The sequence below is a fragment of the Dermacentor andersoni genome, chromosome 10 (genome assembly GCF_023375885.2).
Source record: "Dermacentor andersoni chromosome 10, qqDerAnde1_hic_scaffold, whole genome shotgun sequence".
In the NCBI taxonomy this organism is placed as follows: Eukaryota; Metazoa; Arthropoda; class Arachnida; order Ixodida; family Ixodidae; genus Dermacentor; species Dermacentor andersoni.
In genome coordinates this window covers 114156806-114179117 of record NC_092823.1, presented here as the reverse complement: position 1 = coordinate 114179117, position 22312 = coordinate 114156806, and the positions used below count along the sequence as shown (strand labels likewise).

The following is a 22312-nucleotide window of genomic DNA, read 5'->3' as shown; positions in this document are numbered from 1 at the left end:
TTTTCCCATTTCACTCGGCTAGGGCAGCACCAATGACAATGCCCTACCTAACATTTACTTTTCTTCTGTCCGCATTGCACCTATGGTAGTCCAAGGATAGCGTCTGACAGGGGAGTGGCGACAGGATGGGTAGGATGTGTTAACCACCGCCTCCCCATTTTCTGAAAAATCTGAAAAGGTGCACGTGTGTGCAATGGCTGGCATGTATGGTCCATCACATTTCACATAACGGAAAAAAAAAAAATGTGGGTTCGGAAAGTCTTGGGAGAGAGCAATATCTATTGAGCGATGCTCCCTGTTGCATGCAGCAGAATAATATTTGGTTCACATTTTCACGACAGGATTGCATACATATCAGGAAGTTTCTTATTGCGTTTGAACAGGGTTTCGTGCCCCTTTAATATGCGACAGTGTACGACATCACCAGGTCACAGACTTGCACACATCTTCCAACACAAGATAGTTGCGAATCGCCTAGTTTACTGGCACATTTATTCCATATAGGGAACAAGTGGAACACCTAGCATCATGTCCGACAGATGAGTGACAATGCCAGGGAGTTCCTAAACCTGGTATCCAACTATACTTCGCTTGCCGATGCACTCGCCAATGAAGAACCAGAAAAGAACTTCCATTCCGATCATCGTGTTGACCGTGGCTTCCTTAACAGTAAAGTTCTTCCATGCGCCAGACTTTGCCGTGCTGACGAGCTGACCGAAGCCCCGGAACACCTCGGGCAACTCGCGTGGGGACGGGGGCACCATCTCAACGCGGGCGTACTTCATGAAAGTCTCGAACTTGGGCTTGCCATTCTTGACAAGAGACGCCGTCAGGTTGGCCACGGCCCTTGACATGGCTTTGAATTGGACTTTTGCTTGCGTTCTTTTTCACTGAAAGAGCAAAGAACCAATAGAATGCATGAAAAATCTGCTCCGAAGCCATTTTTTTTTTCTTTCTTTTCAGCTTATCTGATCGAGAAGCTTTAACTGCGGCATCTGTTGGTCGGTGGCAAGATACACACCGACAGCACTGTGTAGTTAAAAGACAGATGCGATAGTGCAAGCAGAAATACAAACAATATGCACTTATGCGCATAGATTTCTATCATGTTGGCATTGCATGCTTTGTACGACACTGCAGCACTTATTGTCTGCAAATAGATTAAGTAATTGATTGGGGTTTAACACCTCGGAGCAACTGTAGCGCTATTAGAGACGCCGCTGTGGAGGGCTTCGGACTGATTTCGAATACGCAAGGGTAGTTTTACGTGCGCCCTAGGACCGGTACAATTGAACCCGCTACCTCGTGCTCAACTGAACGGTGCGAAGCTTGAGGTACAGGGTTCGATTCCAAGTCACGCTATCAAGACACACTGAAGACCTACCGCGAGGGCTGTGGAAGTAGCTTAGGCAGCGCGTGAACAAGCTGAAACTCACAAATGTATAGAGAACGCTGTAGGCAATGAAACGTTGGCATGCTGATACCGAAAGTGGCCTGCGAAAATAAGTATGTCACCGATCACGTGTTGATTCTTCAGATCCGATGGTTTCTGCCAGCCCGACACTTTGTGCGGCTGTAGCATTTTGTTGTATAGGCCCAAGGAACTGTTAACTAGGTGCTAGTCGCCAATTTCAACGCACCTCATTTTAGGATGCCGACGTCAAATACGGGGTTTATGTCGCATTCCGCTCCCGTTGAAATTACATTAAATAGAACAGAGCTGGTGTATGCCCACTGAAGCGATCCATAAGCGAACAATTAAGCTGACCAGCAGCTATAATACGCAAACGAAGTAAAACATTTCGCATTTCGCTGGCGAGCTGCACCTTACACGAGTCAGTCAGAACCACACCGTGTCAAGACACGCCTGAATTTGGTACACCACTTCTCACCAGAAAAAGTGTTTGTGTAGAAGCCTAATAGTTCGAAACCCTTCACAAGAATCAAGACGGTACGAGCAGTAATCTTACCAAAAAGTTTGGAAAACTGTCCTCACGTCCTCTACGCAAGGGCAGCAGAGACCGGCGTGAACCAAGGCACAATCGCGTCTCCTTTCTTTTGTAGCGTAAATGGCGCTGTTAACAGTTTCACCGTAAAATTATGTGTTTAGAAATATTTTGTCACATTTATTATCTAATATAAATGTTTTTTCAATTTTTATAGTTGAAAAAAGTTTTACATGATGATGTTAATTTTGTTTTTACTGATAAAGGCTTTGTTGGTGGCGTAGCAAGCTATCATCATTAGTAGCCAAATGGCAGCACACGTTTTGGCTAGCATGTCAGCGGAGCCAAAGTCGTATCAAGTTCTTTATTCTGTGGTCGTATCTGGCTACATTCAGCGTGTAAACAAACCGCAATGCTAAAGCTGCTTAGTTGACGCCGATTAAAGGTAAATATCACAGAAGTAACAATCAGAATGATTGCATTCGGTGTTACTGTAGATTCAAAGTTGGCTTGTGCGTGGCAACCATTATAAGGAAGCGCAGCGATTCATTACACCGCATTATCCACAACTAGAGGTTTGCAAGATTCGGTCTCAACTTTGTTTCATTTTAGAGCGCATGACGATGGTTTAAATGCACGACCCCGCTTCGTCGTGTACGATCTCGGTTGATGCAAGAACGGGCAAAGACTGGACGACTAGTGTTGCGACGTCGTTATTCCTCGCCGTTTGTTTATGCCAGTGTCTTGGAACAGCAAGTCTCTCGTACTGCGAACAGTGAAGTATCTGACAGCGGTTGATTATAAAGGCAATGGTATGTACACGCTTTGGCGGCTTCCTTGCAATTGGACTCTAGCTTGGTGTTAGTATTCATGGGAAAAAGCATTTAAGAAATCCAGCTTAGCGGACAACAAAGACTTGAAACTCGTTCAGTACTTGTTTCTACGTGCAAGCTGGTAATTTGATTTTGAGAAGCGTACCAGAAACATTATACCTGAAAGAAAGCATTGTACCGGAACGTTCCTTAATTTATCTAATTCTGAACCATATATATTAAGCCATTAAAACTTCTTTCTGGGCGAGTTGGTGTATACCTGATTTGAAAATTGTTACAGCGCTAACACATGCATCCACAAAGTAACAAGGGCGAGGCACTCGTCTCGTTCTTGTTACTTTGTGGTTGCATGTGCTAGCGCTGTAACAATTTTCAAATCATATAGGAAGCCATTGGGCACGCAAAACCTGTGGATTTAATTTTCGATATTAAGCCGTGAAGTTTGCATTGTCGTTCGCATAACCACTGTTAATTTACCTTGCTGCAAATTCGATGCCGCTGCGTTATCAGCAAAATTATCATGAAGGCATTGGGATATGTGTCACTTGCATCAGTGACGCACGGACATAACATTGTACCCCCCTTCCCCCCCCCCCCCCCCAAAGAAAGAAAAAGTACTTTGAGATGATACAATAAAGCTTCCGAGTAATTTCACAGTAGATTTCTTGCGAAGTAGTGAAGTTTATTGCCATCTCTTGTGTATCATTGTTCACAAAAAGGGGGAAAAAAAATCGCTTACCGTACTTTTCTTTTTTTCTTTTTAACAGTGGCTGTCAGGGTTGATCGATTTGACCGAGGTATGAAACTGATCGATCAAATTTGAGAAGTGCGTTCCCATACGCTCGCCACTTCCTCCTCCTCCTTTTTTCTTCTAACCATGTGGCACCATTGGTGCCAGTGCAAAAAAACTTTCCAACACCTGTCGATGCTGCTCCTTGTTGCATTCGTTTACAGTGTTGCCATAATTTCTGAAGCTTGTCGCTAAAATGAGACAGAAAAGTGGCCAAATTTCTGCAAAATTTTCTTCCAGGGTCACTAAAATTGTCGCTACAGCTTTTGGGTAAATTTTAGGTAATGTAGGCATTTTTAAACACAATTTATAAGCTAACGTAGCGTAAATCACTTATGATACATCTCACGTCTCTAAGGTCCGTGTTGCTTAGAAATAAATAGCGAATTTACCGTCGGTGTGTAGACGGCTTTTACTGTGCTAGTATGCTTGCATAACAATGGCCGATGACAGCTGAAATTTGGCGTCTACCTTCATATTGTGAGGTTACAAATGCATCACAAAAAAAAAAAGCACAAGTAATCTTTCTAGCATGCAAACCACATGGCCCATATTATCTTTGCATATTTTTTGTCTTGGCATTCTTCAGAGGAAAGCTACATTCTACGGCATGCATTTGGTAGGGCAGCATCATGGCAATGACAATTAGAATACTTTCATGCAGGTTGAATGCCACACTTCCGCCTCTTGATCTGCCTGAAAGCTCCATGCAGTACTGATTTGTCCGAAAGCCATGAGATTTGTGCTATTCAATCCAGCTGCCCGAATATCTATGCCTTTCTACCGTCTTGTCTGTCATTTTCATCTGCCGCATTCGAAATAGAAAACCAAGCAACAGCTGCCAGGCATCGTGCACGAACACCCAACAGTAAATTCAACAACATTGTATGGCTGCCATAAATTTAATTGTGAAGTCTGAATCAACAGTGTTGCGTTCTTGCATTTTGACACTGTATCGTTTGTTACATGCAAAATCCTGGCTCCAATGGTTAGTTTTGTGACATTAAGACATTAAGAAACCGCCAAGGTGGTGGTTGCACAACGCGCTTTGAAGTGATCACAGCTGAAAGGTACTCCGATTTGCTTGTTTACAGATTTCATTTAAACCTTGTTAGTAAGGCACATCTGATGCAAAAAATACTTTCTTTATGGCTGAAATTTCCTATAAGCAAACAATTTTTATGCATTGGTGTCAGTAAGAAACATTTTAGACTTCGTTATCTGTGTTCACTATATTGACTCATGTACTTGTCTTTATCGGGCGACACATTTCACCTTCACCGCCTAACAAATGTTATCACACTGCATGCATCGGAAGTTTCTGGAATGTTATCGATTGTTCCATCCGCTGTCTGTGACCGAACCTTGTGTAATCTGATTGCATGAGTGCGTGACGCGAATAATGTAGAACTTTGTGGAAGGCACGCGGGCCCAGCGATTACTCTGGAACATTCGACGACTGATGTATAAAAGCCGACGCGCTTGACCCGCTGATCAGATTTTCGACGATGGCCGAGTGTATTTGCCGCTGTCATTCTTTAAGTGTAGCCTGCTTTTGAGGGCAGAAGTTCGCCCAATAAAACCCTAGTTTCGTTAATCACAGTTTTGCTGCCTTCTTCACCGTCACTACCACGTGACAACACCAAGGCTCAACTGTAATGTGCTTGCGAACTTCAGTGTGTAATGAGTGTAGGCTTATCATTGGGTGTAATGAAGGTATCTTTGTGTCATATGTGAAAATCAACATAATGGAGTAACACTGCATAGAAATCCTAAACTTGCCCAAGAATGTGTTCATTTGTAATACGTGCTTTCAGCCAAAGTGATGAACCTTGAAATTTTAGATCTAGAGAAGCGTTCTGTACTGCATCGGGCCGTGGCCAACGACAGTCTGTTTTTTTATTGAAGGTTCAACAGCTGGATTAAATGCTGAATGTGCCACTTGGCTAGGATTTCACAAATGCTTCGTGAAGCCAAATGAAATAGGGGTGTAGTAGCAATAGCAGCAAATCAAATGATGACTTTGAGTGGCATGTGAATTCAATAAGATGTCATTGAGTCAAATGCAAATTGGTGATGCCAAATTGAATGCTAGTTTTCAAACGGCTCTCGAGTATGATACAAAACCCTTCAAAGGGGTGGGATTTTTGCTCGGAGCTATACTAAGAACTAGAAATGTTCAAATGTTCTTTTGTAACTCTAATGCATAAAGGGAGGATTGGTATCCGAGTTTGACAAATGAAGTGCTGATAGGGGTTGAAAACCGGACAATAACTGCAGCTGAAAGTGAAAACTGCTCCATGCACTTTCATAAATTTGTGCATAAATAGGCCATTATTATCTCAGTTGAAGTAACCCTTTCCAGTGTCAATCACATGATTTAACTGCCCATAGAAGTATGCCAATTAAATTTTTCAGAACACAACTGCTTTAGTTATTTGTAAATATCGGGCTTTATTTGTACATGTAGACATTGTTGCACACACCACACAAGTGCTGCCATATGTGCAATACCACAAAAGCTTCACTTCTGAAAGGCCTCGCCACATGCAAGCACCACCTCATTGTCATCACAAATTCCAGTGATGAAAATGCATTTTGAATTGTTTGTCTTTGCTTACATTGATTGATTGTGAAAATGCAGCCCTGTATGAAGTATGTTAAAAACAAACCGGCATGGGTCTTGTGAAAGCACCTGAAATTAACATGATTACAATGAGAGTCATGTAATAACATATTGACCGTATATCGTAAGAACGTGCTACAGTGGCTCAGTTGCTATGCCATTGCACTGTCAAGCATGAGACCAAGAGTTCAATACCCAGCCGCTGCGGCTGCATGCCAATGAAGGTTGGAGGCAAGAATGCTCGCTTACGTGCTTTATGTGCCTGTGAAAGAATCCCAGGTGGTCCAAAATTAAAATAATCTTGAGCCCTTAACTACGGTGTTCTTCATAACCCTCTCTGCAGTTTCACGATGTTAAAGCCCCTACGATTATTTTAATATTGTAAGAATAAACTTTTTCCAGCTCCACACTGGTAATTCAGGACTAAAAGGGATAAACAAGGTTTGATCACTCATGCATACCTTACATTAGGATTCTAAGGAGCGGGAAGTACTGCAGTCTCTGCCGACTGCCTTACTCAGTACCCACAGGTGGCATGAAATCTTTCTGCAGGTGTCCCATCACTGCTTCCAAGGGAACAGGGCTGTTTGTATTTAAAAGGCCGCCCATTGCCATCACAAGGGGCAGAGGACAGCACTCGTGTGGCAGAAGCAAGAAAGGCGTGCACGCACTTGGGGAAACATATCCGATCATGCGACTGCGTTCCAGCAATAGCCGGAGCCAGCCACAGCCTTCTGCAGGACACGGCGCTTCAGTTGGTAAAAGAAGAAAAGGTGCTGCTACCGGCCGTAGGAAGCCAGTTGCCAAAAATCAGGTGCAGGTGAGGATTCTGTGGCCTTTGATATGGTTTGACTAGTGGCGGTGTTGATACCTGTATAGCGTGATGCTTTTTCTTGCATTCTACTTGAGAAAGCACAATATCTGGAACCACGCTCCTAATATGAATCTTAAAATTTTTATTTCTATTTTTCTTTTTACAGCATACAGCTTTCGTTGTATTCGCGCAGATCCCATGTCGTCCCTTTCTTGAGATTATTGTTGCTGTTTGCATTTTTTTTTCTTTTATGTTGCCATTGCTTGTCCTTCAAGTGAGCTCCCTGACTTCACTGTGATGCTGCTGCTCGTGGTTCATATGGAACATTAGCATACATCCTTTTTACATTCCAAAGTGACAGACACGCAGTGCAGTGAAACATCTTGTGCATTACTCCTAAATAGTAAACTTATAGCAGCAAGCGCGAACCGGACACGAAAAGTTTCCCAGTTTTCGATGAACAGATGTTTCAAGTCTGCACCAATTGTCATGCTGGTTGCACTGCGTGTGTCAAACCAAGTACGCCAAAGCACAAGACGCTTCTCTTCAAGGCACGTCTGCCATATTGAATTCTGTACCAAACCTGCACTCCCTCCCCTTTCTTGAGTTTTGGCTCTTAAAAAGAGCAGTGGGCTCTACCACTAGGCAGTTAGATCGTGCAGGAAAGCCAACCCCGCAATGTGCATGGGTAGGCAAGAGTGCCACGAAACGTAAAGGTGGCAATGGTCAAAAATGGTCAGAATTCCATCATTGCAAAGGAATGAAATAAACTTGCTCTTGAAAAGTATTGCAACCTATAAAATGAAGGCACAGACAGAAATGCAGTGTACATAGCCATGCATACTACATGTGATGCCTTCTGTATTTCTTGTGTGTTCTCATCATGTTCTGCAATGTTTTTGAGGAGAAGGTTCTTCACGGTATGTTCCAGAAGGGCATGCTGTGCATATGCTTCAGTCAGTCGGGGGTTGCCTAGCAGCGGACACGTGCCTCTTTTGAATATCTGTATAAAAGTTTTCTCTTGGTTTATGCAGTACGTTTTTTTTTATGCTTCACCACAAGGCCTTGCACCTAGGGTTCCTGCCAAGGAAAACATACTGATCTGGTGTGGAGTGCAGGGGGACGTTCGGATAGTTGCCACCTTGTGGCTACAGACTGATAAGTAATGACACATTGTTACTGCCAATTTTTTTCCTATACTAACTTATTCATTTGGAGGCTATACTAAAGTCTGTGCCCATAGCTGGATGGAGCAGTAGAGCAAGGCCTTGTGGAATTTACTGTAAAACATTTCTCTGTTTTAAAGTCCTTTAATTAGTACCAGCAAACCCTACATTGAGCCTTGTTTCTCTGCTTCATCAAATAATCGATGAAGCTGCACAACTGTAGGGAATCAGCGCGGGAGTTTGCAGCATGGGCAGCACCACCATAGCAGACATGGCTGGCAACATTTAGTCACGCATACAGATACAAATGGCCACTAACATCGACAACGCCTTGGTGTATAGTGTTGAAGAGAGGAGAAAGAAACGTCGAGGCCGGCGGTATTGTTGTGTTTTTGACTGCCACAACCAAGAAGGCGTTGACAGCAGCGTGACCTTTTACTCATTCCCTACACGATCGTACGAGACAGAGCGACGGCAACGTTGGATACAAGCGGTTCGACGTATAGAGTGAGTGTGCCGAATTTTTAATCCATAGCTTAAGCACAACAGTGAGTAAACATTGAGGTGAGGCTTGACCCTACACGCTTGAATCATTCGACAGGCCTGATGGCAGACCTTGGCAACCAAATGCAAACACCAGGATATGCAGCCGGCACTTCTTTGGAAATGCCAAGAGCAACTGCATGAGCCATCCTTCATATGTGCCGACAATTTTTCCTCCGGCATACCACCATTCTGGACTGGCAGAACAGTGAGTTCTTTCATTTTGAAATAAAAAAAGGAAAGAGCAAGATCACTTGTGAACATTGGGGTTTTGGCTGAATTGCATCGGTCAGACAGTGAGCAATCGGGCAGCATGATGACTGCTCTATCGCTGAGGTGAGCGGAGCTTGTGCAACATGTGCATAACTCTATCAGACCGTTAAAAAGTTCGTTGATCATGGCTACTGACTGTGAACAGGTGTCCTGCAAACTAGACACCTCTTTGATGTCTTACTGTACCGCTAGGTAGGACTTTTATTTTTTATGCTGCCGATACACGAGGTACAGTTAAACCTCGTTATACTAAAAAGGGAGTAGAACAAAAAAGTTCAGTTTCACAAGAATTTCATTGCCAAATGAGGCTGCACAAACAGGGAATGCCCTGACAAACAAAAGTTTACTGTCAAATTAACATTAGCGAACTTTGGCGAGCCTTGCTCAAGGCCATCCAGAACCGCAGTGCCAACAGCAGAAAGTGCGATGTGATGTGAAATCCTGCAAAGGTGATCATATCCCCGTAAGTGATAGACTGAGATTAGAGGCGTCCTCCCTGAAATCTCCGTCTGGCGACACCAATTCCTTGTGCCATGCCTGCTGGGTGGTGCTGAAACCAGCGCGATTATATCGCTACCCGTATTCTTGGCCTATTACTTGTGGTGTCACAGTATGGCACCAGTTCTCAATCACGGGCGGAGGCATGGTGGCCCATGCAGCGGCCACCATCTCAAGTGCCGTAAACAAGCCTGCAGCGAAGGCACATAGGCTTCTTTGTTTTTGCTGTTCACTTTGCGCTCTTTGAGCACCACAGGTGAATTTCAAGACGCAATGAACTGCAGAGTATGTATGCACTATGCATAGTTACACTGTTGCATGGTACACAAAACGTCATCACTTCTCGGCACAAGTTGAGGGCAATGCGGACACGCCATTTGAAATGGGCAATCAAGAAACAACATGGCAGAAAATGCATGGGAGCACTTTTTTGACTCTGTTAACGTTACCCGGGTAGATAACATGGTCACTTACATTCCCGCAAATTTCGCGAATGTAGGATGTGGATGCAGCTTAGTGACACTTTGTTGTCAAGAAATATAAAATGCATTGAAGCCTATGGCCATTAGCAGGGGATACAGAAATATCATGTTGTGGCGAGAATTTCGTTCTCTCTGGTTTTCATTATCGCGACGTTTGGCGCAGCTGCAAGACAACTTAGTATTTATTTGGCGTTTGCTAGAGGACTACATAAAGAGTTTTGATATATACTTCAACATTTTGGTGGGCTGTTGCATTAGGAGCCTTGATGTACACATCAACAGCCTGATAGACCACTTCTGCATGAACTGTTCCCTCACTCCAGTCGCTTGTACACAGCTTTTTTTTTTTTCTGGGCTCTCGCTACAGCAGAGGACATTTGATAGCTTATTGGTTTCACTGTGTATTCAGCACTATGTGTTTACAATGTTAGTGTTGCATTGACACAGAGGGATAGTATGTACATTGTTAAAAGCCATAACACAGCTGTGCTCATATCTTGTTTTAGCAGATGGACAGAGCAAGCTGGGGCATGCATGAAGTCGCTTGAAAATAATCGGGCCTCACAGCGAAGTGAAAGAAGGGCAAGTGCACAACAAACTTTCTGTGTTGTATTTTAGTTCAGAAATTACGCAAGACAATTTGACTTTTCCCTTTGTATACAGGACGACAACACTTGCAGCTTGGCTGGCGGCTCCCATCGGCAGCCATTATGGCCTAAACCACCAAACAGAAGTAACTTGGAGGTGGTATGTGCACCTTTTGCTGGAGTTATATGCTTTCTTTCATTTGTGCTTTCCGACTCTTGTGACTATTGAACACTAACACGTTGAAGCATTGTACTCTGTTTCATGCATAGCAGGGGCCACTGCTGAAGCTACTCATGTAGTGCAGTCGCAGAAGTCTCACCCTGAGCGTGTTGTAGTGCAGTTGTTTTACAGTCGCCGACCGTTTATTCGGACCTCACAGGGACTGCGGAAATGTCCGAATAAACAGGTGTCCGAAAAAGCAGATTAAGAAAAAAAAATTAAATGCTTTACTTCCACGCACTTATTCCGGCTCGGCAGTAGGCTTGAAGCAATCGTGAATGCGCCATTGCATGCTGTTCCGTTTACGCGCAATCCGATAAGCCTGAATCTCGGAGAAGGTCGTATGTTCACTATAGGCGGCCGAAAGCACAGTCACGGCTTGTACACACTCTGCATGCGACGGCAGCGTAACACATGGTGCGTCATCTTCTTAGTCAGAGTCATCGTCCGGCCATGCAGCAGAAACCTGACGAATGATTTCGCCGTCGTCGAGTTCTGCGCTTGTCAGTACAGCAGTGTCAGCACCTGTGAAACTGTCAAATGAGACGGTGTCCGGAATCGCAATGCAACCACTGCGCAGGTCTCGGCAGAACATTTTCTGCGTCAGTAGGGAGCACATAGGAAGGCGACAAATCTTAGGCCTCCCGGCACCCGCTTGCCGGCATTCCCCAGCGCAGTCTGCACGGGCACTTGACACTTGACGCGATGTTTTCGTATGCCGTGTTGGATCACCGGAACCTCGACACAGCACACAAAGCAAACACCACCATGCCAACACCAGTCGCACAAACAAAAAACATGGCCTACTCGCAGCATCGTGTGTGAAGAAACAAATCAGCTGCTGGATTGTCTTGACTTGGCTTACTAAGCTGAAACCGGAACTGCTGTAGAGCTGCTCTATCGAACCATGCAGAAATGATGATGATGAGCGGGGATTTGCAGTAGCGCCACTTCGTGGGGCAGCAAGGAGGCTCCGTTCAAAACAAAAATGCCGTTCAGCAAGTCAAACCATGCACCGGTCAGAGTCGGTGCATGGTGCTCTCGATCGAATTGGCTCAAGGAGTGTCTGAAAAATCAGATGAGAGGTTGCAAGGTGTCCGAACTTCCGGCAGTTGTTATACATTATGGTCTATGGGAAGAATGGCGGTGCCGCAAAGCAGACCGAATAATCGAGCATGTTCGAATTTTTGTAGTCCGGAAAATCAGTCGGCAACTGTATATCTGCAGCACTTTCCATGGAATAACTACTGCATATGTTACAACTGCAACCTGTGGTCATGAGGCTACCTCAAATTATGTGTTATTTGTGCTGCCCTGTGCACACAATATGCAGCACACTCTGTTTTGGGCATGAGCGGTGCGCTGTGGCAGCTGGTCTCAGAAATGTGTCGCTCTCTGTTCATTTGGTGGTGAATTGGCTCACATCTGCGATGCCTTCCAAGTAATATATGCACCATACAGTCAAACGATTTCGCAACAAAGTTCTTGGGGCATCTGAAATCCTTCGTTAAGTAGGTCATTTCGTTGTAGAGATGTTCATTTTACAGGCATTTGACTGTATTTTGCAACATAGATGTATCAGAGTTGATGTTATGGAATTGCTTGGATGCATATACCCATCTCTTTCTTTTGTATAGGATGCACTAGTTCTTGCTCACAAATACCAGCACTGTGAGCAGCCTCTCAAGCCTGTGTAATATTGCCTGCTATGTATGAAATGGGAGTGTAGACACTTCAGTGGAAAAGGCCTGCCAGCATGAAGAATTGGCAACACAGTGTTCAGCAGAGAACTTGCCATCCCTGCTCCACCATGCTGTGGGACCAGATACTAATAGGGTGCCCTTTTTCGGGAGATTTGATACAGTGTCCTTGGCTCCCGGGGCCGAGGTAGTTCCGGTTGGCTACCCTGCGCAGGGGGAAGGGTTAAGGGGGATAACCGATGCCGTGAGATAACTTTGTGTGGTTAATGACACTGCCTTTATGACTCCTGTCCAAGGCTACCTGCAATGAAATGTACTTTTGCTAAATTGGTTATAGATGGATAGTCTGTTAGAAACAATCTTGGCAAAGCTGCAAGAATGGTAATTGTATAATTTTCTTTTTAACAGCCTTAAACTGTACTAAACAGGCAACTTGTGTGGCTGGTGGTTAGCAGATATCACTGGAGGCATGTGACTAGTAATACTTAAAATGGAATCGAATACAAATCAAATACTTTTTGAACAGTTTTCAAGTAATAGGACTTTATCAATACAGGGCTCGAGTTCCACAAAATTTTACTTGAAACATTCTAAAAATTCAATGAGACTATCAGAATGCTGCGCATTGAAATAAAGCCTTATACAACAGTGACTCTAGTATGAAAGTGTCATTTTGTCACCATGTCATAAACAAATTTCAGAAGTTAAAATACACAAAATAATTAACTTTGGCTAGGCATTACGTTCGAGTAGTCAAAGGACAGAAACAAGATGAACTCCTCATTGTTTTAGCGTTTCCTTTTTCAATTGCTCACATGTTGGTGCTGTCTATTTGAAAACTTTTCTATATATATTCAGTGTTCAGAATAATAGATATTCGATTCAAGCACTGAATCAAATCGATGTACTACATAGACTTGTAAAAGAATTTTTAGTGTTCACACAACCCTAGATATTTACATGCTTACTTATTTATGCTTTTCTCAAGGATTGCATTTCACCTGCTAATAACCTAATGTTATCGCTCAGCACAAGACGCACCTGCAATATTTTGAACTTACTTGAAGGTTATTTTTATTCTATCGGTTGTGTATGTTCTCGCTGCTCCTTTTGTAATCAGATTGTATGTGCAACATGAATTGTGTAGCAGATTCTTGAAGGCTTGTGGGCACCAGCGATTACCTTGAAACTTTCAACAACTCATGTATAAAAGCCGACGTGCTTGACCCGCAGATCATATTCTGGACGATTGCAGACTTTACTCGGCGCTATCGTTGTGCTTGAGCGTTACTTGCTTTGCTGGGCACAAGTTCACCCAATGAAGAGTTGAATTTGTAACTCAGTTTTTACACTGCATCCTTCATCGTCACTACAACATGGCAAGATGGTGTAAGTGCCAGCAGGTAATCGCAAAGATTTTCCAGCATGCCACGAGCTCTACCTTATTTTATAGGTTAAAAGTAAAGTTAACAGGGTTTTTCCCATGAGGAAAACCGGGAATTCTCAGGAATTTTGAGTAGTCTGAAAGAACTCGGGAAATTTGTGCCTATATCAGGGAAAATTAGCTGTAATTTTATCGAAAGGGTCGAAAGTCGCGGTAATGCTGGCTCGAGTAACAGACAGGAATCGTAATTAATCGTCTTTCACACCCTGTTGTCGACTGGAAGAGTTGCCAGTGTACAGTCAATGACCGACTTTCCGGATACCCGAAAATTTGGGCGGCTTTGCGGCACTACCACTTACCCCATAGAGTCAATGTATCAGAACGTCTGAAATTTCGGTCGCAAGAACTCTTCGTCGTCTGATTTTCTGGATGTTTTGCTGTGACCGCATGTCCGAAATGACATCAAAGCCACCAACGCTGCCATTTCGATTACCTCGCCGCCTCGAACAGGCGCTCTTGCACGCAGATCCGCTGACAGCCGTAGCCACCACCGCAGCAACACTAAGCCTAGCTGCTTCGAGGTTCGCTATGAAGCTTCTTGCCGTTGGGTGCCATGTTTTTTGAAAGAATTCGCTGCTGTGAGCAATGGCACGGACTCCGCCTTTGTGGTCCTCACGGTTGGCTTAGAAGCTTGGAAAGCACAGTGGGTTGCATAATGCCGGTTCCCGAAAGTCAGCTTTGCCTCTGTACAGAAATGTGCTTGGTGAAGCATATGCAAAAGTATTGCAGTGTAGCATAACGAGTGTGGGAAGGGGCTATTGCCAAGGGACACAGTATGTATTCCTTAATTATACACACATACACCCAGCATTTCCTCTCACAGTACGAGCACCGATATGCCTAATACGTGTACCGACAGGCCTTCAGAGCATTTTCGAATGTGCCTGTGGCAGTTTGAGCCCTTAAGGGCAGTAAATTACATGCATTTATTTTTTCCAACTGGCCGATTGTTCGGACGTTTTCGTGGCCCCTAGGGAGTTCGAAAAATTGGACGTAGACGTGCAACTGACCATGAAGATGCTTCAAATGGTCGGTGGAGCGAACGAGTGGCAGAAAGAGTACAAGAACAGAAAGAACCTACGCATCGAGGAATGAATGGGAAAGAAAGCGTTCTGCCGCTGTTTTGAAGGAGCTTGAGCTGAAAAACAAAGTGTTGGCTGATGCTGAGATGCAGGTGCCCCTCATCCAAACCAAAATAAACTCTTTAAAGCAGTGAAACACAACACTGAGGTGTCATGCGCGGGCTGAGAGTATGTCAGGACAGTTGAAGTTTACTTACGAGCTGTTGAGAGATAATCTCAATTGTGACAAAGTTCGGGCCTCATACCACTGAGCTTGCTATCAGTTGATAGAAATAGCTCATATTCGAAAGTATTTGCTTCTGTATGCAGCTCCTTTTAATTCATATTTGAGAATGTCCTACTCGATTTTCAATTTTTTTCGAGGACATCTTATATGCTTGCATTTTACTAACCCCTCCCTTCTATTCTCTTTTTGAATAACATAAGCTCTACTCCTTAGTATTCAAATTAGATTAAATCGTTTCTTTTTCTTTCATATGCTTGCTAGAGAGTGACAGCATCAGGCGATACGGTTTCAGCTCGTCTTGACATAAAGTTCTGCATCACTGGGGGAATTTTGCAAAGGCACTCAGGGAAAACCTGGAAAACTCGGGGGAATTTGGAAATGTCAACTTCGTTGATACCCTGGTTAAGTTGTGGGATTTTATGTGCCGAAACCAAGATATGATTATGAGGAAATTTAGACCCCCTGGGGTTCTTTAGCGTGCACCTAAATCTAGGTACACGGGCGGTTTTGCATTTTGCCCCCATCGAGATGTGGCTGCCGTGGCCGGGATTCGATCCCACAACCTCGTGCTTAGCAGCCCAACACCATAGCCACTAAGCAACCATGGCAGGTTAATCTTACAGGTAGTAATTGCTGAGGAGCCATGGGTTCTTGGTCATGCATCACTTTCTGGTAGTGTAATGGTAATGGAGGCTTTTTGTTTTAGTTTTGGTTTAAAAAACATATTTTTGCTATCTTTTCATAATGCACCCACTCACATTTCAAGCATAAAATATTGCGTTGAGTGCCTTGTACTGCCATTTCAGCATACTGTTGCATTCATAAAACAACAGCAGCAGAATATTTTCATGCAGTTCTGGACCTGCTGACTGCTGCTGCCAGAAATTTCTTAGGTATAAGCCACATATACAGGTTGTATGGCAGATTTCTGTGGTGTTCACAGCACACTCGTACTTTGGACATACTAAAGAAGTGACAAGCAGAAAAAGGGGGAAAGGGCGCTGACTACGAATTTTCGCTCTATTTCTGTTATTTCATTAGTATGTGTGTGCTGTGAATACCATTGAAATGAATCATTACCATCTTGCCAAAACTTCAAGACTTGCACACAACGTGGGGGGCATGTCCAGACTGTTATAAAGTGGACTACCCAGACTGCATACTCATTGTTGATGGCACTGTAATGCGAAGAGAAACATCATCAGAGATGGTAGAGCAGCATGCCCTCTACTTCACTTACAAAGCTGGCTCCATGCTAAAATCTTTAGTTGTGGTTGCTCTTACATCTTACAAATGCGTGAAGCAGGGCAGGGTACAGGACACAAAAGGAGAAAAGACGGACAAGATAGTCGCTGCAATGGTTGTCTGTTTTGCCTCCGTGTGACCCGAGTAATGCTGTTCATTCGCCTAGCCCACACAACCTGGGTTAGAATATAAGGGTAGTGTGCTCACTGTGCACCATCAGCAATGGGGAGAGGTGAAACCACCTGTGGCAACTTGGAAACGGAGCTATACATTGAAACCGATGGTGCGACGCGTGGTGTGCCACAGTGAAAACGCATTATTCCTACACACGCAGAGAAGAGACACCGCAAACATGCACAGCGACCTCCGTGGCGTCAAAGCACAAGTGGAAAGGGTGCGAACGCGGTCGTGGATACTACATTTATCTGGACGGTACGCCGCCACCCTTCTTTGCACGTGTAGCAATATGCGCTTTCCCTGGGGCACACCAGGCATCGCACCGTCGATTTCAGTGTATAGCTTTGTTTCCAAGTTGACATCGGTGGCTTCACGTGCCCGGCGCCGCTGAGCCCACTACCCTTATATTCTAGTACACTATACCTGGATCTACGCAATCGATCAGTGTACCAACTTTGATATAATGCCATGTTTGGTCCAATTTTGGCTATATATTTACTGACAATACTCTTCATGCCAGCTAGCCACTTCAGGCAGGGTTTAAAAAAAACTATGGCACTTCAGAGAACAGCATCATGACATAGCAAAAAAGATACAGAAGATTAAAGTAAATGAACACCGGATGAGCTGATGACTCTGGCTTCTGATATGGAACATGGAATGAATTAGTCTTTTTTATGGTGGTATTATTGTCCTACAATGTTTCCGTCAAATCCCTTTTGTTTTGTTCAAAATTGTAATTATGACTGACTGTTCAATATTGTGAAGAATGTTAAGCCAGTGCAACTTCCACTGAGCATACCCACACACATATACAAGTTTTGGCATACGCTGGTTGCATGTACATAATTAGTATAGACATGTGTACTTGTTTATCTTTTTCCGGTGACTGCTTTTCACTGGCTAATAAATGTTAAACGGTATTGCTCGGCACCAGACGTGCCTGCATGTGTCAGAACATTCTTCATTCTTGTAGCCGATTCTATCTCTTGTCTGTGTTGTCGCCGAACCTTTTGTAATCAGATTACATGCATGACGCGAATAGTGTTGTTCATGCTAGAACTTATGCACACACCAGCGATTACACTGAACCTTCCACTAGTCAAGTATGAATAGCCGACGCGTCTGGCCCGCAGACCAGAGTTCACCGATCGTCGACTGTGCTCACAGATCTTATTGCGCTTTGAGTGCCACCTGGTTTTTCTGTGCACAGGTTTGCCCAATAAAGAGTTACTTTATTAGATCACTTTAGATCAGTGCCTATGCCTGCTCTCCCAACAGAAGACGGCATTGCGAGCATGCTAATGTCGACTTTTGTGCAATGAAAAAAAAGCAAAGCATGTTTCCAAAAGGCTTTTTACATTCGCAGTACTGAGAATCACTACTGCATCACCCCTCTTCATCGTACGAGAAACGATTTGGTCTACCTCCCAATCGGTTCTCCATGGACTTCCTTTTAGAAGTGTCTGGTTTGGAAGACTGCCAACCCCATGCTTGAGGGTGATCAGTTGACAATGGTGCTTTAGACTTGCCGATAGAGATGACGACAACTGTACTCTGTTTAATACACAGCAAGCAATGCTATATAGGCTAGAGACACCTTTCTCGCTGCTCGCATTCGTGACCAAAGCATGGTGCATCACACATGAAGGATATAGGTATGTGTTACATAATTCGACAGAAATTTAAGTCTCATACTTTTAACATTGCAAAGTATGACATAGTTATTACTTGCAAGGTGTCACAGATCTAAGCCTACCATATTCACTCGAATCTAACGTGTACTTTTTTCTCGATAAAACGGATCCAAAAATTGCATACGCGTTAGAATCGAGTATGACCCTAAATCTGTGTTGCCATATCGCCATCGGCATTTCAAAATGGCCACCTCATACACACTTCGAGCCTAGCTTTCATAGCTTACTCCATGTGCTGTAGTACATATGCTTAGGTTAGTCCACCGTCCGTCTTCCCGTTTTCTGCGTTTGCTCTATCAGCTTGGAAATACCGACTGCGAAAACACGCCGAGTGTTCATCATGATGCCGCAATTAAAATGAAAGTGATCATGTGTGCCTCCGGAGATAGGCGGAAATTGAGTCGCATCACGGGCATTCAGAGTTCCCGAAAGTTGCGTGTGGGACTGGCTCAAGCAGGAGAGGCGTTCTACTCTGGCAGCTGCTGCGTAGGCACAGATGCGTGGCCCCTATTTTACAAGCGATCTGCGATAGGGAGTCAGTCTACACATCTAGGTGCACCGCACTGTGTTGTCGTCGCTTAGTTCACGTTGAAGCGAGAGGCCGCACAAGGGTCAATTAGCTCGCTTCTGCTATCGCACCTCCTCACTCCAGCATTCTCATAAAATGTTTCCGCGGGCATTGAGTGTGACGTGTTCATGTTTGCTTGTGTTAATTTAGCTAGAAAGCGAATGTTTAAAAAATTATACAACTGGTAAAACTACTATCCTTACTTTTCATATAGCTGCCCACTAATTTGCTATCGCAATCGATGCTTTGCCTTTAGGGCGAAAACTGCAACTTTTTTTATTAATCGCAACTTTAGTGCATTGAGAGTCAATTTTTGTTTTTCGAAATGAGAGAAAGTTCTACTTCTGAATGAAATAATGAGGTGCACGGTACTGTTAAGGACTTTTCTTTGCTTAGGTCACGGCAAACGGGTGCCCATTACAATCGAGGGCAGTCTTTTTTCTTCATTGTTTTTTATGAGAAACGGGTGTGCGTTACAATCGAGGGTGTGTCAGAATCGAGTAAATATGGTATTTACCACAAATTTGCTGAATGACACTCTACTGCAACCACAGCACAACACTTGTGCTCGTGACCAAAACATTACTTCGCATAGTGGAATCACAATGCCACACATGCATTATGTGGTTGGCATAACTTTATGTCCACAGGTTGTATTTGTAATATGTGAAGTAGTTATCCTGTAAGAAGTGTTGCAGATAAAAAAAAAAGTGCACTGCAAAACATGCGTAGTGAGACCTCTATGATGGCGATACTTGCATTTTCTACAGTGATGACTTCTAAATATGAGATGGAGTACTATATACATGTCTGCGACTACTACAACTACGGCCGGCCTTGCATATGCAGCCTTTAAGTATTTGCTGCTGCAGCAATAGCTGCAAAATCAAAAATACGATCAATATGTAGTGTGAAAGCAGACAATTTTTATTGAGTACAGGCGTACCAAAGCTGTAGCTAGTCATACACAAGTCAAGCAACGCTCCAAATCGTTTACTGTTTGTACAGCCATTTTAAGGCTTTCCTGCTACGCGTAAACTTCAAAAGTACTTGCGAATTGCCCATCATAGCATTCCAGGAACTCTTCAACAGCATAAGCATAGTTTGCAGAGGGCAACTTTTAGCCTTTCTCAAGTGCACCCGCAGGGAAATATTCCTTGGGCCCATTCACCTTTCTAAAACTGTAGTGCAATGCCATGGATGCCATTTCTGCAGCCAAGGAGGTTGCGTGCAGTTCGTCAGGCTCGCTGTGGCTATCTGCAAAAAGTACTTGAGAGTACTCACAATGCAAGAATATCTCTCCCTTGATATCCTCGGCACCACTGTCCTTGAACATAAGGACATACAATCATTGCATTCTACCAATACTAACGTGTGCGGCAAGAACTTGGAGGGTAACAAGAAAGCTTGAGAAGAAGCTAAGGACCACACAACGAGTGATGGAACTAAAAATGAGAAACATAACATTTAGGGACAGGAAGGCAGCAATGTGGATTTGACAGCAAACTGTGGTAGATGATATTCTAGTTGACATTAAGAAGAAAAAAATCAGAGTGAAGCAAAGCCATGTAATGAGTAATGCAGATAAGTTATGGAATGGGTGCCAAGAGAAGGGAAGTGCAGTTGCGGACGGCAGAGAACTAGGCAGTGTGATGAAATGAGGAAATTGGCAGGTATAATATGGGATCATCTGGCAAAAGGCAGGGCTAACTGGAGGTTGCTGGGAGAGGGCTTCATCATTTAGGGTACATAAATAGGTTGATGATGCGGATCGTATCCTCGGAAAACGATTGATGAACCAAACTAACACACGTGCACACCATTAAGCCCACAAAACGTTGCCACCGCTGATACTCTACAGGGAAACGTCCATGCAGTCCGTGTGTTTTTGCTGCTAAAAGTTGTGGCGCCATCATTCCAGATGGCACTAGTAGTTTGTTTTTGGAGCCTCATCTGTCCAGCACTGGTTCTCTATAGTACACCAAGCATCAAGATGTACAAAGTGTTATAGTTTACTCTATTTTTCATGTCTTAATTTCTGCTTGTAGTGCATGTTTTCACTATCTTTAAAGGGATTTCATATGGCAGGTGATGACTGTTGTGTTGATTGCTCGCAGGTACCCACCACGAAAGAGCACAGTACAAACATCAGCATCATGACCAGCTTGTCAACGCCTGATAATAGTGTGAACGCTGAGGCGACCCTTGGCTCTGAAAGTTCAGCATTAACTCTGGTACAGGTACATCTGCTTCAGCCCCCTGATGTTGAACCAGTTGTTCAGAATACATCGTCCATCACTGAGCGTAAAAAAAAGCACCGGATCCCTGCGATAACAAGTGATCTGCCATCAACATCTGCAGTCAGTACTACAGCACAGTCTGCCTCAGTGAACTTGACTGCCAAGCCTCTCCAACAACCTCTCCCGTTTGCCAAGAAAGTAAAGATACTTGCCGACGTACGTGCAGGAAAGCTCAGCAAGGCTGAAATTGTGTTCAAGTACCACATACGTTGGGCTGTCTTATACGAAGTCATAAAGGCTGCGAGTGAAATAGACGCCGCACTAAAGTGCCATGGCTTGACGCCTGAAAAACGTGACTCACATCTGGTGTCGGAAGCTCATGGCTTCGAGGGCAAGCTCAATACTACCAAGGCACAGGAGAGCCCAGAGGGAATCTCAGCAACTCCTGGGGCATTCTTCGTGTCAGAAGACTTGTACTTCAACCCTCCAAAGAAGCGCAGTAGGCAACCGGGTTCAAGACATAAGAAATGGTAAGTTGACCTTTATGACGGATTTCTATGCCAAGCAAGGCGCTATAAAAAAGCTGTGCTCAAGTGCTCAGGTCCGCTTGCCTTGCCCTTTCTTTGATGCATATGTCATCTTTTTGAGAGGAACTTTTCAAGGAGTACTGACACAAGATGTCCATCTCAAACATGTTCTGGGCTTCGCACCAGATTCGCTAGCCACCAAGTGCATGCATTGTCTGATTAGGTGCTATGTAAAGGCTGGTTGTGAGAAAATTCAATTTAGAATTCAATTCAAATTTAGACTGATAGAGGCAGGCAGAGCATAACGAATACAACCACAAGAAATGTCTGAAGCCACAAACTTGGAGATTGAACAAATCCACATCCTAGTCATCATTCCCGTAGTAGCCGAGCAACTGCAGTGCTGGATTTCTGCCTCGTATAATTTTTTTTAAGAAACTATGCTTCAGACAAGAGGTAATGGAAATCCCCCCTCTCTCTCTCTTCCCAGGCAACCTCTCTGTGCTGTAGGCTCTCGCCCAGACATTTCGTGCTTTTGTCGATTCATACATGAAAAACTGGGTAGTACCTTGTCTGTATCAGTGGTGCTTTGAATGTTGTGGTCAGGCTGTTCATATCAGATACCATA

At 44.0% G+C, this 22312-nt stretch overlaps 2 protein-coding genes across 8 annotated transcripts in view; one reads left to right on the top strand and one right to left on the bottom strand.

Annotated features, from left to right (window-relative positions):
• Positions 1-460: 460 nt before the first annotated feature.
• Positions 461-2078, bottom strand: LOC126544745 (ATP synthase subunit g, mitochondrial-like). The gene is made up of 2 exons (XM_050192211.3): positions 1971-2078; positions 461-890 (listed from the first exon to the last, which is right to left on the bottom strand). Exon 2 carries the CDS (start codon positions 852-854, stop codon positions 564-566), a length of 291 nt encoding a protein of 96 aa, XP_050048168.1. The 5' UTR covers positions 855-890; positions 1971-2078; the 3' UTR covers positions 461-563.
• A 215-nt stretch (positions 2079-2293) lies between these two features.
• Positions 2294-22312, top strand: part of LOC126544744 (uncharacterized) — a 28020-nt gene continuing 8001 nt past the window's right edge. The window contains exons 1-7 of one of the 7 annotated variants that reach the window (XM_072285007.1): positions 2306-2391; positions 2559-2758; positions 3547-3576; positions 6748-7015; positions 10478-10553; positions 10635-10718; positions 21035-21687. In XM_072285007.1, the coding sequence (XP_072141108.1) occupies positions 2680-2758; positions 3547-3576; positions 6748-7015; positions 10478-10553; positions 10635-10718; positions 21035-21687 (1190 nt within the window). In that variant the 5' untranslated portion in view covers positions 2306-2391; positions 2559-2679. Of the gene's footprint in view, positions 2759-3546; positions 3577-6747; positions 7016-8071; positions 8172-8384; positions 8683-8776; positions 8927-10477; positions 10554-10634; positions 10719-21034; positions 21688-22312 lie in introns of those variants that run through there. The other 6 variants (XM_055077826.1, XM_055077825.2, XM_072285008.1 and 3 more) reach the window with 6 other exon arrangements.

Excerpts from the sequence above, each read along its gene's own strand:
- LOC126544745 (XM_050192211.3), bottom strand. The coding sequence starts at position 854 with ATGTCAAGGGCCGTGGCCAACCTGACGGCGTCTCTTGTCAAGAATGGC.